Source organism: Alexandromys fortis, unplaced genomic scaffold (assembly GCF_014885135.2).
Source record: "Alexandromys fortis isolate MF-2015 unplaced genomic scaffold, M_Fortis_MF-2015_v1.1 scaffold_26, whole genome shotgun sequence".
Taxonomy (NCBI): domain Eukaryota; kingdom Metazoa; phylum Chordata; class Mammalia; order Rodentia; family Cricetidae; genus Alexandromys; species Alexandromys fortis.
In genome coordinates, this window is record NW_026067894.1 from 850,289 (window position 1) to 866,367 (window position 16,079).

Consider the following 16,079-nt stretch of genomic DNA (forward strand, 5'->3'; position numbering starts at 1 on the left):
GGGTGCTGGGACTTGAACTCAGGACCTCTGGATGAGTAGCCAGTTCTCTAAACTGCTGGGCCACCTCTCCAGCCCAGACTCAATTTTCTTTAAGGGGCTAGCCACTGGGAGTCTAACCATGCTCCATTGAGTATATGGGCAACACACACTGGACATGTTTTCCTTTTGTTTGCTTCTTCTTCTGGGGGCGGGGGAGGTCACAAAGGCAGAGGGCAGACTCTGGAGGACTGCGAAGTGAGTATGATCAGAGTGTATGATGTAAAATTCCCAAATAATAAATAAAAATATTATGTTGGGCCTGGCAGTGGTGATATATGCTTTTAATCCTAGCACTTGGGAGGCAGATCTCTGTGAGTTCAAGGCCAGCCTGGTCTACAGAGCAAATTCCAGGACAGGCTCCAAAACTACACATAGAAACTGTGTCTCAAAAAAACCAGAAAGAGAGAAAAGAAAAGAAAAGAAAAGAAAAGAAGAAAAGTTGGAAAAAAAGAAAAAAAAAAGGAGTAGTGTTGGAAGAGTGGAAAAGTAGGGAGACTCTGGGAGGAAATGCTAGAGGGGAAATCGTGATTAGAATATATTGTATAAGTTTTCAATTAATAAAAATAAATTTAAAAAGGGGGAGTCAAACCCAGGCAGTGGTGGCGCACGCCTTTAATCCCAGAACTCAGGAGGCAGAGACAGGCGGATCTCTGTGAGTTTGAGGCCAGCCTGGTCTACAAGAACTGGTTCCCGGACATTCTCCAAAACTACAAAGAAACCCTATCTCGAAAAAAAAAATAATAATAGTAATAATAAAAAAAACTAAGTTACTCAATAATAGCTGACATAACCAGGGCTTTGCAGTTAGGAACTCTTGCGGCTCTTCCAGTGGACTGAGTTCAAACCCAGCTCCCACATTAGGTGGCTCAAAGCCTTCTATAACTCAAGATCCAAGGCATCTGATGCCCTCTTCTGGCCTCCAGGGATACTTGCACACATGTAGTATATACACAGACACACACACACACACATACACCTGAAAGAACCTGTCTTTCCCATAGTACCTTTGATAAGCCGATACCACTGTTTGCAGACCAGAGCTGCAGTTTTATGCTCCTGATACGGTGAAAGGAAGGACAGGATATACTCCAAAACTTCTTCTGGCAGCTCAGACATGGACCTATTATGTCTTGTCTCTTCAACTTCCAACACTGGGTGGGATTCCTCATCTTGCTCCATTGTTCCTTCCAGTACAGTTTCTTCTTGGTCCACAGCCATGAAACTGTCATCCTCACTGTCTGAAGAGCTGGCCATGACATCCCACTCGAAGCTGTAGTGGGTAAGAAATAAGTATTAGGGAACAACTTTCAGAAGCACAGAAGCAACTGAGCACCCAAGTGGCTTGTGGATTACTTCCTACACAGCATGAAATTGCTCCAGCACGTCCTCACACTAGATGAGACCACCTTAATTCGACAGAGGTCAAATGCCAAGACATCCTGTAGCCCAGACTCTCTTTGAACTCACAGTTATCCTCCTTCCTCAGCTTTCCAAATGTTAGAATTATAAGGTGTAAGGCACATGATGTACTGAGCTTACTGCTTCCCCTGCGACTCCCATTCTCACTCCCTCACCAGTCCCCTAAGTTCCTAAAGAGTTTTGTTCCTGTTTTCATTTCTACATGCACACAACTGATTCCTTTCTCTAATTTACTGAGCTACATTGACATCACTCTACCCTAAACTCAACAAAGAAAAAAGTCCAAGAAAAAGACCCACTGGGTGAGGCAATTTTTCATATCAACTTCAGATACATCTTCCAGTCCCGGTACAACACTGACAGTGAGTCCAGATCGGCTTCAGAACAACTGAATCAGAGGCTATAGAAGGTCATTTCCATTTCCATTATTCTCATACAAGAGTAAACAATTTATCTCCTGTCCAAATCTCCTAAAAGCACAATTAGCAAATCTGTGCAGCAGCATTCCCACGGTCTCTGTAAGTTTTAAGGAGATTTCAGTGTCAACCTTCGTATGGTTCAGGGAAGCATCAGTGCCATGCCTTAGAGGCTTGCTAGCTCTGCCCTGACACAGGTGCCAGGTGCCTCTCCTTGGTACTGCATGCCTGCACCAATTCACACAGTGCTTCCTTTTCACTTCCTCCACCAAGCACTCATAACCCCCGAGGACACAGAGGCAGTTTTTAATGCTCTGAATTTTGTTTTGTTTTCATTTGGCCTAAAGCATTTCCCACGTAAATGCATTAACTCAAGGAATGTGATTTTCATGAAGCTATTTACAAAGACAAGCGCTCATCCTCACCAGTGTCAGAGCTCTTCATTTCCCCAAAGTCAGGGGTCTTTGGGAAAACTCACAATCTCAAGTCAACGCAACAGACCTAGACCTCGAAGATGGGCTGTTTAACTGGGCTTCTTTACCTTCCATGGGGCATTCCAGTGAGCATGAGGTTTCTAGATACTTCGCCCAGAACTTAAGAGTTTCCATTTCTGTGAAAAGATACCATGACCGGAAACATTTCATTGAGGTGTCAGTTTCAGAGGTTCAGTCATCCTGGCAGGGAGCATGGCAGTGTGCAGGCAGACATGGTGTTGCAGAAGGTGCTGAAAATTCTACATCTTGATCCAAAGGCAACGGGAAGTGAACTGAGACACTGGGCATGCCTTGAGCATATTATGAGACTTTACCTCAAAGCCCACCCCCACAGTGATACAACTTCCTCCAACAAGGCCACACCTCCTAATAGTGACACTCCCCATGAACTTATGGGGGGGGCCGATTACATTCAGACTATTACACACTAGGAGCACCTGTATGCTGATTACATTCAGACTATTACACACTCGGAGCACCTGTATGCTGACCTCGCATCACTTTACAACAGAACTGAGTCACACGACAGCAAATCCCCCCCCCCCAACACACCGCACATCACTGAGTACCAGTAGTCTGCTGGACAAAAATAATATGGGTTTATGTCCCTTAAATTCTGAAGTTTAAAGAGGGGAGCAGAAAGAGTGTAATAAGGAGAGAGCCCGCTTGTTCTTCCCGGCCACCTTAGCCCCAAAATAATCACACAGAAATTGTGTTAAATCACTGCTTGGCCCATTATCTCTAGCCTCTTATTGACTAACTCTTACATCTTGATTTAACCCATTTCTATTAATCTGTATATCGCCACGTGGCAGTGTCTTACCGGGAAAGATTCGGCATGTCTGACTCTGGCGGCTCTCCTGACTCTGCTTTCTTCCTCCCAGCCTTCAGTTCTGTCTTCCCTGCCTTACTTAAGTTCTGTCCTATCAACTAGGCCAAGGCAGTTTCTTTATTCATCAACACACAAACAATGAAAGCAACACACAAACAGAAGGAACTCCTACACCAGAAGAGTTTTTTATTTGTTTGTTGTTGGGTTTTTTGTTTGTTTGTTTTTGAGAATGCCAGTTTTATTTGCCAAGAGGTTAGGTTACTAACTGGCCATACTAGTTGCACCACTGAATTCCAGCTTTGATGGGAGGCCCTGTCTCAGACAAGATTGAAAGGTGAGATGGTTCAATGGGTAGACACTTTACCCCAAGCTTGATGACCTCAGTCCAATCCCCAGAAGCCACATAGTAGAAGGAAAGAGACAGTTCCCACACATTTCTCTCCTATCTCCCCTACATGCACCAAAGAACAAGCAGGCAGACAGACAGACAAAACTGAAATTCAGTTGATTCGCTGAAAATATAGTTGAAGATTTAGAACCAAATCCAGCTTGCTCTTCATAACTTCAAAAGCTTTTTACCATAATCACAGATGCTGTTAGAAGCTAGGAAGTTCCCACCTCAGAGGTGCCAGTGTGAGCTGAAGACAGTGCTGCTCCTGATGATGCAAACATTGCTGGATGAGGCATCTATACACAGTCATAACATGGTTCACCCAAAGATTATGCTAAACTTTAAGATTACATCGCCATTATCATCCTTATCTTTATGCCAAGTCAAATGAAAAGTTATGGAAAGTAGGAAAATTGTAAGGGATAATATTTTGACATATTTGACATATTTCACAGTCAATAATTAACAATGTAACATGTACACGTGGTGTGGAAAGTCCTTCTGTCTATGTGTTGCTTTTATTGGTTAATGAATGAATCTGTTTCGGCCAGTGGCTTAGCAGAATAGAGCTATGCAGGAAAACTAAACTGAATGCTGGGAGAAAGAAGGCAGAGTCAGTGAGGCACCATGTAGCTGCCAGAGGGGAAAGCTGTTAGCTGGAACCTTGCCGGTAAGCCATGAGCCTTGTGGTAAAATATAAAATAATGGAAATGGAGCCAGGCAGTGGTGGTGCGTGCCTTTAATCCCAGCACACAGGAAGCAGAGGCAGGCGGATCTCTGTGAGTTCGAGGCCAGCCTGGTCTACAAGAGCTAGTTCCAGGACAGGCTCCAAAGCCACAGGGAAACCCTGTCTCAAAAAACAAACAAATAAATAAATGAAAACGGGTTAATTCTAGGTATAAAGAACTAGTTAGCTATTGGCCAAACAGTATTGCAAATAATACAGTTTCTGTGTGATTATTTCAGGGCTGAGCAGCCAGGAATAAACTAACTGCCTTCTCCCAACATACATGGACCAAAATACTACATTTCAGGGTCAGGGAGATGGAAAAAGCATTTGTCATACAAACCTAACAACTTGAGTTCCATCCTTGGGTGCCATGGTGAAGAAAGTCAACTCTCAAAAGTTGCCCTCTCACACCCACTGTGGCATGCACATATTGGGACACACACACATAAATACAATTGTTTCAATTATTAATACTGTTTGGATCTCACAGCAGATAAAAAGAGAGAATGATCCCACTAGTAGCTAATAACACATAGGTGAGCAATAGCACAGAGCAGTATATGCTAAATTGTGTGTGGTATCAAGCTTGAACAGCCCAAAGGAGGTGGGGACCAATGTGGTAAGATGTGCTGAACTCAGCTTGGCTAACAGGTAGGATTTCAGAACATCAATAGGAAAGTGGGGATGGAAAGGTTCCAAATAATATTTCTTTTTTTAAAAAATATTTATTTATTTATTATGTATACAATATTGTCTGCATGTATGCCTGCAGGCCAGAAGAGGGCACCAGATCTCATTACAGATGGTTGTGAGCCACCATGTGGTTGCTGGGAATTGAACTCAGGACCTTTGGAAGAGCAGGCAATGCTCTTAACCACTGAGCCATCTCTCCAGCCCCCAAATAATATTTCTTAAACTGGTAACTTTCCAGTTAGAAAAACACACTAGAGAAAAGGGTAAAATCCATTCAGCACTCAAACAGATGTTATGACCACATTCGCAAAATTAAAATATCTATAGTAACGGAAGCTCATAATCAGGAGACTCCTTCACTCATGGCAGTCAACGACTTAAGAGCAACAACAGGAATAGAATGTTTTGGCATAACCACTGCTGTACTGCTGCTATTAGCAAACTGAGTTCCTCTGATACAGACACCACGGAGTGGCTCTATAAAGCATCCTACATTTAATAACAGATGTCAGCAAGAGTGAGGGTTTTTTCAATGGTTAACATGTCTGTCACCCAATACAGACTCACTTCAATAAAATAGGAAAATAAAGTATGTCCTCAAATTACCTGTGTTAATGTACTAATCATCAGTATTCTTTGTGTTTGGGACAGTCTTCTGACATAGTCCAGGCCTAGAACTTTCTATGTAGCTTAGATAAACTATCCTCAAATTTGTGATCCTCCTGCCTCAATCTCCAAAGTGCTGCCATTTCAAGCAAGTGGCACCATGCTCAAATCATACTTTATACATACACACACACAATATTTTATGTGAATGGATGTTTTATCTACAAGGTATGTCTGTGTACCATGTGTGCCTGGTGCCCCTGGAGGTCAGAAGAGAGTTTTAGGCCCCCTGAAACTGGAGTTACAGACTGCTGTGAGCTGCCATGTGTGTATGCTAAGAATGGAACTGGATCCTTTGGAAAAACAACCATTGCTCTTAACCATATGGCTATCTCTCCAGTCCCAAATCATACTATTCTTTACAATGGTCAATATTAAATAAAAGTGCCTTAGGACCTATAAGAGGCTGTAGAAATGGACCAGCCTCGCAGCTACTCATTCTCCTTGTCTGCAGCAGCCAAAGGATTTGCTACCACTAAGCAGATGCTGATATAAAGAACACTGGTTTCAACAATCAGTGGACATACTCTAGGTTCCAAATTTTTCTTATAAAGAACCATGCGTTCTAGACTCAACTTTCTGTACTTTGTAGAAAAGCATAATCATACTGATGTGGGATTCCCCATTGTATGCCATGAATGTTTTATTACCATTGATTAATAAAGAATCTGCTTTGGGCCTATGGCAGGGCAGAATAAAACCAGGTAGGAAATCCAAACAGAGACATAGAGAGAAAGCAGGCAGAGTCAAAGAGACGCCATGTAGCTGCCGAAGGAGACAGACGTCCCAGAACCTTACTGATAAGCTATGAGCCTCCTGGCAAAATATAAAATAATAGGAATAGGTTAATTTAAGATATAAGAGTTAGCCAGAAATATGTCTAAGTCATTGGCCAAGCAGTGTTGTAATTAATATAGTTTCTGTGTGATTATTTCAGGTCTGGGCTACTGGTAAATGAAGAAGTAGCCTCTTATTACACCAAACTGTAATGTTCAAACTTTTTGTTGTTATTTTTGTTTTATTTTTTGAGAAAGGGTTTCTCTGTGTATGGTCCTAGCTGTACTGGAACTAACAGTGTAGACCAGGCTGGCCTCAAATTCACAGAGATCCACTTGCCTCTACTTCCCAAGTGTTGGGAGTAAAGGTGAGTGCCACCACGGCTGGGCTCAAACTTCTATTTTTTGAGACCTGTACGCTCCCCACCCTTATGCAGTGCTGAGGACTGAACCTGTGATTTTGCACATACCTAGTAACTACCACTAAGCAAGCCACATCTTCAGCCAAAAATGGAGACACTAGCTCCCTCCACTTTTTTTTTTTTTTTTAAAGACAAGGTCTCATATAGCCTAAGTCAGTCTTGAATCCACGTTCCTCTTGACTTAGTGGTCAGAGGGCTGTGTGATTAGAGGCTTGTGCCACTACACCTGAGAGCTTAATTTTCTTTTTTTTCCTTTTTTTAAAAGATTTATTTATTTATTATGTGTACAGTATTCTCAGTATTCTGTCTGCATGTATGCCTGCAGGCCAGAAGAAGGCACCAGATCTCATTACAGATGGTTGTGAGCCACCATGTGGTTGCTGGGAATTGAACTCAGGACTTTTGGAAGAGCAGGCAGTGCTCTTAACCGCTGAGCCATCTCTCCAATCCTAATTTTCTTTTTTTATAGGTAAGTTTATTATTGATGGGGGAGATGAATATGTGTGGAGGTCAGAAGACAACTCTCCTTCCACCCCTATGAAGGCTGAGGGTTGCAGAGACTGAACTCAGGTTGCCAAGTTTGTGCAGCAGACGCCTTTACCCGAACAGCCACCTCACTCGCCCTGAACTTCTATACCTAAGAGAAGATGATACAAAGTATAAGGACAACCCTGTTTATAATAATTTGGCATATAGAGGCTGGAGAGATGACTCAATAGTTAAGAGCACTGGCTGTTCTTCCAGAGGACCCGGGTTCAATTTTCTTTTCTTAATTTTCGAGACAGGGTTTCTCCGTAGCTTTTTGGTTCCTGTCCTGGAACTAGCTCTTGTAGACCAGGCTGGCCTTGAACTCACAGAGGTCCGCCTGCCTCTGCCTCCTGAGTGCTGGGATTAAAGGCATGCATGTGCCACCACCGCCCGGCCTGGGTTCAATTTTCTGCACCTTCATGGCAGCTTACAACTGTCTGTAACTCTAGTCTAGGGATCTGATACCTTCACACCAATGCACATAAAATAAAGTTAAATTATTAAAAATATACAAAAAGATAAAAAATAATAATTTGGTATATAATTTTAACTTTAAGCAGAAGGCTTTGGTTGTAAAATACAGAACAAATCAAAAGGGAATTTACAAACAGTGCCCCCCCTTCCAAACTCTTATCCAGTCCAGGCTAGTCTAGAATTTATAATCCTCCTGTCTCAGCTTCCTGATTGCCTGTGCCTCCACGTCCAGCTCTCTCACTACATTATTCAGGTCTAGATTATTAATAAGATTTAACTATCTAACACTATATTTTACTTTTATCTAATAAACGGCAACTGATTATATCAATGGAACTTTATTATAAAGTCAAGTCACAGAGTTTCATAACCCTATTCCACAGAGCTTGGTGTTTTACTAATAGAGTCTCATATAATATTAGTTTAATGCCACTGAAGAAAAAGTCCAAGCCTTATTCCAAAGTTATACAGGCCAGAAAACTCATGATGCAGAGGAACGTGGGACATCATAAGCCCACCACTTCAAGGCTTCAGTTTAAGAGGAGCAGAGCAGCTCACTCATTCACAGCAGGTCTGCCCACACAAAGATCAGTTTATTAACCTAATTCACTGTGCTCTGTACACTAGCTCTGCAGTGTGAACTATTCTTTCCTAACATCTCCTAGAGCTGCCTGCATCTGCAATGGCATTCTGCTACCGCATAGGCATAAGGAAAACAGAGGGCAGAAAACTTGAAGTACTTCATTTGGCAACATTTATCCACTTAAATATGCAAACAGGAGAGGGGCTTAAGGTAATTTTAAGGCATCTTTCCACTGCAGTCATATACACACAGCACATGTACAGAGGCAGCTTCGAGCACCTTCCTTGTAATAATAAAAACCTGCAAAATGGAGGTGGCTATAATGGGAGAAGCAACGCGACAACTGGGTCCCACAGCTTTGGTTGCCCTAGTCTAGAGCTCACTACAGTAGCTCTGCTGACCTCAACTTCCCCTTTTGTTACTCACATAATATAAACTGACCTTAGGTGGAGATGAGTGGGCTCCACAGACAGCTAAAGACTCTTCCGCAAGGAACTTGGGCTTACAAACATTTAACATCGATGAACTTTTAACCTTTGCTAACCTCCAACAGATGTCACCAGGAAGCCTGCTCACCTTTAAAACCTCACCTCTCTAGCATACTAATAGGAATTTATCAATATCAATATTTTGCTTTCTTATAGGGTTGGGGATAAAACCCACACAAGCGCTCTATCAGCTGTTATACTCCCCAGCAATGTTAACACCCTTAGTTGCTGTTTTATCACCTTATTTTGTGTATTAGTGTTTTGTCTGCGTATATGTTTGTGTATCACATATGTTATACAAATTCTAATTGTTCTTAATAAATAAAACCCATAGTTAGATATTAGTGGGTGAAAGCTGAAAAACCAGAGAAGCAGTGCAGCCAGTTAAAACAGAGACCTTTTACCTCTGCCGAATCCTCAGACTGAAGGGGCGATCCTGTCTGTACTAATCCTTAGACTGTGTGCTCAGACTGTTTCAGACTGCTACTTTGGACTACACTGAGTTCCTGTCTCCTCCCACCTTATATTCCTCTCTCCACCCAGCCACATCATTTCCCATCTCCACCTCCCTGATACTGGGATTAAAGGTGTGTGTCACCACTTCATCTTCAGGCAAGCTTTATTTGTTAAAACACAAAAATATCACCACACATGTGCATCTATTGCCTGTGGAAGTCAGAAGAGGATATCAGATGCCCTGGAACTGAAGTTACAGATGGTTGTGAGCCACCATGTGGGTAGTTAGTGGGAACCAAACCCAGGTCATCTGCAAGAGCGGCCAATGCTCTTAACTGCTGAGTCCCCGCAACAGCCCCTGTGCTTTGTTGTTTAAGGCAGGAACTCCATAGGATTGAGGCTGGCCACAAATTTACATTGATCTGCCTGTCTCTGGCTCGCCAGTGCTGGGATCACTGGCATGTACTACCATGCCTAGCTGTTGATACTCTAATGAATGACCATAAAGTCCTTTACTAACAAAATTAATGTTAATGACTAGATGTAAAATATAACCTTGAAATGCTGAATGCTAAGAATTCCTGTGTGACTGTGATAATTATGAAATATATAATTGGTCTTTCTTCTGTTTCCTGGCACACAACTCCTAAAAACCAAAGCATTTTCAAAGTAGACTCTTTCTGTACTAATAAGCTGACTTACAACTTGCAGCCCCAAGAGCTTCCAGATTGGGGCTGATCACAGGCAAGATTAAGGCATGATTAGAAGGTGAGCACGTTGGCCCACCCTCCAACTGCTAACTTGATCACCAATGGCCAGTGATTTAATCAATCAAACTAAAAAAGACACTAGGCACAGTAATACAAGCCTGTAACCCCAACTCTCAGGAGGCTGAGACAGTAGGTTAGAAGCTCAAAGTCATGCTCTACTATAATAGAGAGTTGGAGGCCAGCCTGGGCTCTAAAATATTCTGCCTTAAAAAAAAGAAGAAGAAGAGAAGAAGAAGGGAGAGGAGGAGGAGGAGCAGCAACAGCAGCAGGAGGAGGAGGAGGAAACCTGGGTGTGGGGAGATCTCAGCGACTGAGGATGTAGAAGGTGGTGCGCAGAGGGGATGGAGACTGTGCACTTCTCACAAGCTCACTGTAGGCAATTCCATTCTTGTACAGCCTTTAGTGCTTGTGTGTGGCTTGTGCATACACATGGAGGCCAGAGGAGAGTTCTCCATCACTTCACCTTATTCCTTTAAGGCTGGGTCCCTCACTGACTCCAGAGCTAGCGTTTTCTGACTGGTGGCCAAGCAAACTCCAGCAATCCTCCTACCAGGGCCCTGCTCAGTGCTGTGAGCTGTGTTCCTGTGTGAAATCACATCTAGTTTGTTGTATGGGACCAAATGCAGAGCCCCATGCTGTAGCAGTCCACCAGCAATCCAGAGCTCCATCCCTATCTTTATAATAAAGTAGTATATGTAGTGTTTGTAGGAGTTCTGTGAGCCCAAAGGACATGAGAAACCAGACTTACAGTTGGCATCTGAGTGGGGAGAGGGGTCACTCTGGCAGCTGTGAACCTTCAACCTTGATATCTGAAACTACCACTGCCTCCAGGTAGTGTCAGAATTAAAAGAATGACTGGATCAGAGGATACCTAACTGGTGTATTCTACTGTTTGGTTGGGGTGGGGGCATGGACTCCTGTAATCTCAGCATCATGGGAGCTATGACAAGAGGATCTTGAGTTCTAGGTCTGCCTGAGGATACAGAGCAAGTATAAAGCCAGCCTAGGTTATATGGAGAAACAATGACCCAAAACTAACAAAAACTAGAATGATCAGCCAGTATATACCTTGTTGTGCCCAGGGGATTACTGGGCCTTTCCCACAGATTTCATTCATCCCCTGGTCCTCAGACGTCCTCAGATCTCTTTGAAACTCTGACTTCTATTCTTGCTTGCCACCCCCACTTCTGAAGTATCCCTCTCTGCTTGGAGCATGGCAGGCCTCTCGGCTCCTTCTGACCTTTGATCCCTTACACAGGAGCTACTGCCATCTTAGAACTTGTGAGCACTTGAGTGAGGTAGCCTACAAGACCAAAGCCAGTGCAACCATGCAGAGAGCTTCTCCTTTTCACCACCTCACAAGTTAGAGTCTACCCACTAATCACCTGCCTAATTAAAACCCACACTTCATTTCTCATTGCTACAGTTTCCACGGGAGCAGAGACAAGACAATAAATAGCAGGAAGATAATAAGATGTAACACGCACAGCTAGAATTTTGCTCTAAGGTAGCAAGTAAGCTTCAAGATACAGGGTCTAGCCAGGTGGCAGTCACCCCTTTAATCCCACCCAGCACTTGGGAGACAGATATAGGGAAATATCTGTGGTTTGAGGCCAGTCTGATCTACCTAGTGAGTTCCAGAACAGCCAGTGGTAGTGGTGAGACCAGCTCAAAAAATAAAACAAAACAAACAAACAAACAAAAAGATAGTGTCCGACCCTGGCTCATGCTCTCTTCCCCAGGACCAAGGACTACTGCAAATTGAAGGCCAGCTCCATTTACATAATGCATTCCAGTCTAGCTGGGATTACAGAAGGAGACTATCACAAAAACAAAAAAAGGACCATGGAAAGTGCCATTACAGATTGTCCTCAGTTTTCTGTGTCACCCCATATAATGCTGTAGAGATTTGCATGGGTATGGATCTTGGTTTACTGATACAAATTCAAGGTCAGTTTTGTTATACTATATATATATGTATATATATATATATATTTCTGCTCTTGATTAAGGTATTGTGTTTGTGCAGCTCACTTTAAAATGTAATGTAATAGATAGTCATCTATAATAGTCAAGTTTGTAGTCATGTTAGTTAGGTTTTCTAGATGTACAGAGATTATTTCAGATGGATAGGCATTCTTCAAACCTTTCAAAGACTACAGAATATGGCATTTAAAATGTTTAAGAATGTAGGACTTTTCATGACAACAAGACACATCTGCTCCAATTACTTCAAGAGGATGATGGGCATCGAAGAGGCTCCTTACGGAGTTGGCTACCCATTTGGGCAAAAAGCTGCTCTTGCTTAGACTTCTTGATAAACTGGACATGCAGGACCCGCAGAGAAATGACTGCTAAACTTGCCTAAAGGTGAGATGATCCTTCGGGATTCCTGCTTCATAAAAGAGTGGGCTAGACATTCTGCAAGACACAGAAAAATGTGACAGACAAACTGCCAGTATAGGTGGAACTGTCTTTGAAATTTCCTGCTTTGTGGAAAAGTCTGCTGGATACTATGGGCCTGTAGGCTAAAAAGATGGATGCCCCAATGGTACAGAAAAACTTTGGGTGACTGTCCAGGCAGCAAGATGTCTCTGTCAATTCTAGAGTTCTGGAAGTAGCTTACAATGCACTTCCTGTTTACTTAAGTAATATTATATCCTTCTGGAGTTTTTTTTTTTAAATAAATTTATTCACTATATATACAATGTTCCTCCAGCCTATACACCTCTATGCCAGAAGAGGGCACCAGATCTCATTACAGATGTTTGTCAGCCACCATGTGGTTGCTGGGAATTGAACTCAGGACCATAGGAAGAGCAGCCAGTGCTTTTAACCTCTCTCCAGCCCCCCTTCTGGAGTCTTTAATAAAGTTAAAAAATAGATAAAAAGTAGATATAAATATTGTAACTATAATTCTTGCTTGATAACTGTTTTGTTATATGAAATGTTGCTATGTTAAAGTTAAAGCCTTCCTTTTTGTTTAAACAAAGAGGAAATGGTATGGGAGGTCCTTCTGTCTATGTGTTGCTTTAATTGGTTAAAGAATAAAGAACTGCTTTAAACTTATGGCAGGGAAGAACGGAACTAGGCAGAGAAAGCTAGGCTGTATGCTGGGAGAAAGACTGGCAGAGTTGGAGGAAGCCATGGAGCCACCGGAGACAAACGCTGGGAAATTTACTGGGTAAGCCACAGCCATGTGGTGATACACAGATTAATAGAAATGGGTTAAATTAATATAAGAGTTAGCCAATAAGAAGTTAGAGCTAATGGGCCAAGCAGTGATTTAATTAATATGGTTTCTGTGTGATTATTTCGGTTCTGGGCAGCTGGGACAAACAAGCGGCCCTTCTTCCTTGCAACAATATAATGTACTTTTACAGGTGGGGAAGCAGGGATGGCTACAGTCAGCAATACTGCAATTCAGGTTTAAGGGTTAGCACTTAAAGGGCAGAGTAAGACATGCTCACTTCCGTCTTGCTGACCAGTTTCTATCATTCAACAGCCAACGACTGAGTTCTATCAACAGGACCCACATGGTGGAAGAAGAAGAGAAATAACTTCCACAGGTTGTACCATGGCACCTCCACACTCAAAAAATGTAACCAGGCATAGTAGTGCATGTCTTTAATCCCAGCACTCGGGAGGCAGAGGCAGATGGATCTCTGTGAGTTCAAGGCCAGCCTGATTTCCAAATCAGCCTGAGTTCTAGGACAGCTGTTATACAGAGAAACCGTGTCTCGAAAATCTAAATAAATAAATAAATATAAAAATTAAGAAAGTAACAAATTTTAGAAATATTTGGAAGAGGGGCAAACATGAGAAGTAAAATGATACATGCATATGAAAATGTCAAAATGAAACCCAGAACTTTATATGCTGAGTAAAAACTTTTTTTTTTTTTTTTTTTTTTTTTTTTTGGTTTTTCGAGACAGGGTTTCTCTGTGGTTTTGGAGCCTGTCCTGGAACTAGCTCTTGTAGACCAGGCTGGTCTCGAACTCACAGAGATCCACCTGCCTCTGCCTCCCGAGTGCTGGGATTAAAGGCATGCGCCACCACCGCCAGGCCTGAGTAAAAACTTAAACAAAGAAAAAGACAGAACACTTACCTATGCAAAGGCCCCAATTCCACGCTAGTATGGAACACAGACAGACAGACGGACATGACAAATTATTTTTTTTTTCTTGTTTTTTTTTAAAGACACCGCCCAGCCAAATTCTTGAAAAGAACCCCCAGGTAAAAAAGTGCCCTACTATAATAAATACTCCTTGTTTCACTGTTTCACATTCACTACTATGGATCGATCCGTTTACAAACTCTACAGTAACGCTGACACCTGGCACCACACAGCAGTCCATACAAGAGAGGGACAACACCGAGATTCTAAGGACTTAGCTATCCTGTTATTATTGCCCCTCCCCCTACAGGGTCTGTGAAGCCAAGTTTAGCCAGCGACTCGCTATACTCCTGCCTCTACCTCCCAAGTGCTGGGAATATAGGTATACGATACCACATTTAGTCTGCAACTTCATTAAAGCTGCAAGATATAAATCAAAACTTGAAATGGGGTGGGGTTTAGTTCAGTGGTTACCATGTTCAAGGCTCTGGGCTCACTTTCAACAGGAGTGATGCTAGACAGAGTGCATCAGTGTGGGCTGTACTGACAAACAAGGAAGTAGAAGCACCCCAAGTTCTAACTGTATCTTTTGGTTTTCTTTTTCAATGCTGGGGAATCAATCTTGGACATGCTAGACGAGCTCTCTACAATCCAGAACAGCCAAACCTCCTGCTTCAGCCACTGAGTGCTCAGATTACAGTCTCATGAAGTATTGTTCCTAGATGATTCCACTAGGTACTTCACACTGAAGAAGTTAATACAAAGACAAAGTTAAGGGCTGGAAAGATGGCTCAGAGGTTAAGAGCATTGCCTGCTCTTCCAAAGGTCCTGAGTTCAATTCCCAGCAACCACATGGTGGCTCACAACCATCTGTAACGAGGTCTGGCGCCCTCTTCTGCCCTGCAGGCACACACAGACAGAATATTGTACACATAATAAATAAATAAATAAATAAATAAATAAATAAATAAATAAATATTTTTTTAAAAAAGACAAAGTTAAACACATTGAATTGACACGTGGAAAAGATATAAAGCTGCTAGAATAGTGTCCACTCATTCCTTCATGTCAGCTCAGTTTCAACACTGATCAGCAAGCAGAGATTTCCCGGACACTCCTCCCGACATGATGGAAAGAGTGAGGTTGAGCCAGGGTCTTACTTTATAGCCCAGTTTGGCCTCAAACTAACAACAATCCCCTGCCTTAACATCCTGACTGCTGGGATTACAAATAGGAGATGCCAGCTGCACGTGGTGGCATGTGCCTTTACTCGAGAAGCAGAGTCTCATGGAGCTCTATGAGTGTCTCAGCCTGATGTACATAGAGAATTCCAGGCCAGTCAAAGATACATAGTAGATCCTGTTTCCAAAAAAAAAAAAAAAAAAAAAAAAAAAAAAAAAAAAAAAAAAAAAAAAAAAAAGTTCAAGGTCAGCCTGAGCTACAAAGTAAATGCCTTCCAGAACACTTGTTCTTTAAATCAAAAGGTCATTAGGTCATTAGCAAGACATTTTATTAAGTTTGTGTTGAAATAGGAGCGGCAGGGCTGCGTCCCCGGCACCTGGCCTCCCGCATGGCTAGTTTATACCCAGAAATAATTACACGGAAACTGTATTCTTTCAAACACTGCCTGGCCTGGCTAGGTCCAGTTTCTTATTGGCTAGCTCTTGCATATTGTTCTAACCCATTTCTAATATTCTGTGTAGCCCATGAGCTGGCTTACCAGAGAGGATCTTAACCTGTGTCTGTCTGGAGTGGGAGCATCATGGCGACTCACTCACTCAGCTT

General features: G+C 42.5%; 1 protein-coding gene across 2 annotated transcripts in view; it reads right to left on the reverse strand.

The window, feature by feature from the left end:
- Fbxo42 (F-box protein 42) overlaps positions 1–16,079 on the reverse strand; it is a 61,875-nt gene that overhangs the window by 39,332 nt on the left and 6,464 nt on the right. For both annotated transcript variants that reach the window (XM_050153288.1, XM_050153278.1), the window contains exon 2: positions 1,044–1,309. In XM_050153288.1, the coding sequence (XP_050009245.1) occupies positions 1,044–1,293 (250 nt within the window). In that variant the 5' untranslated portion in view covers positions 1,294–1,309. The remainder of the gene's footprint in view (positions 1–1,043; positions 1,310–16,079) is intronic.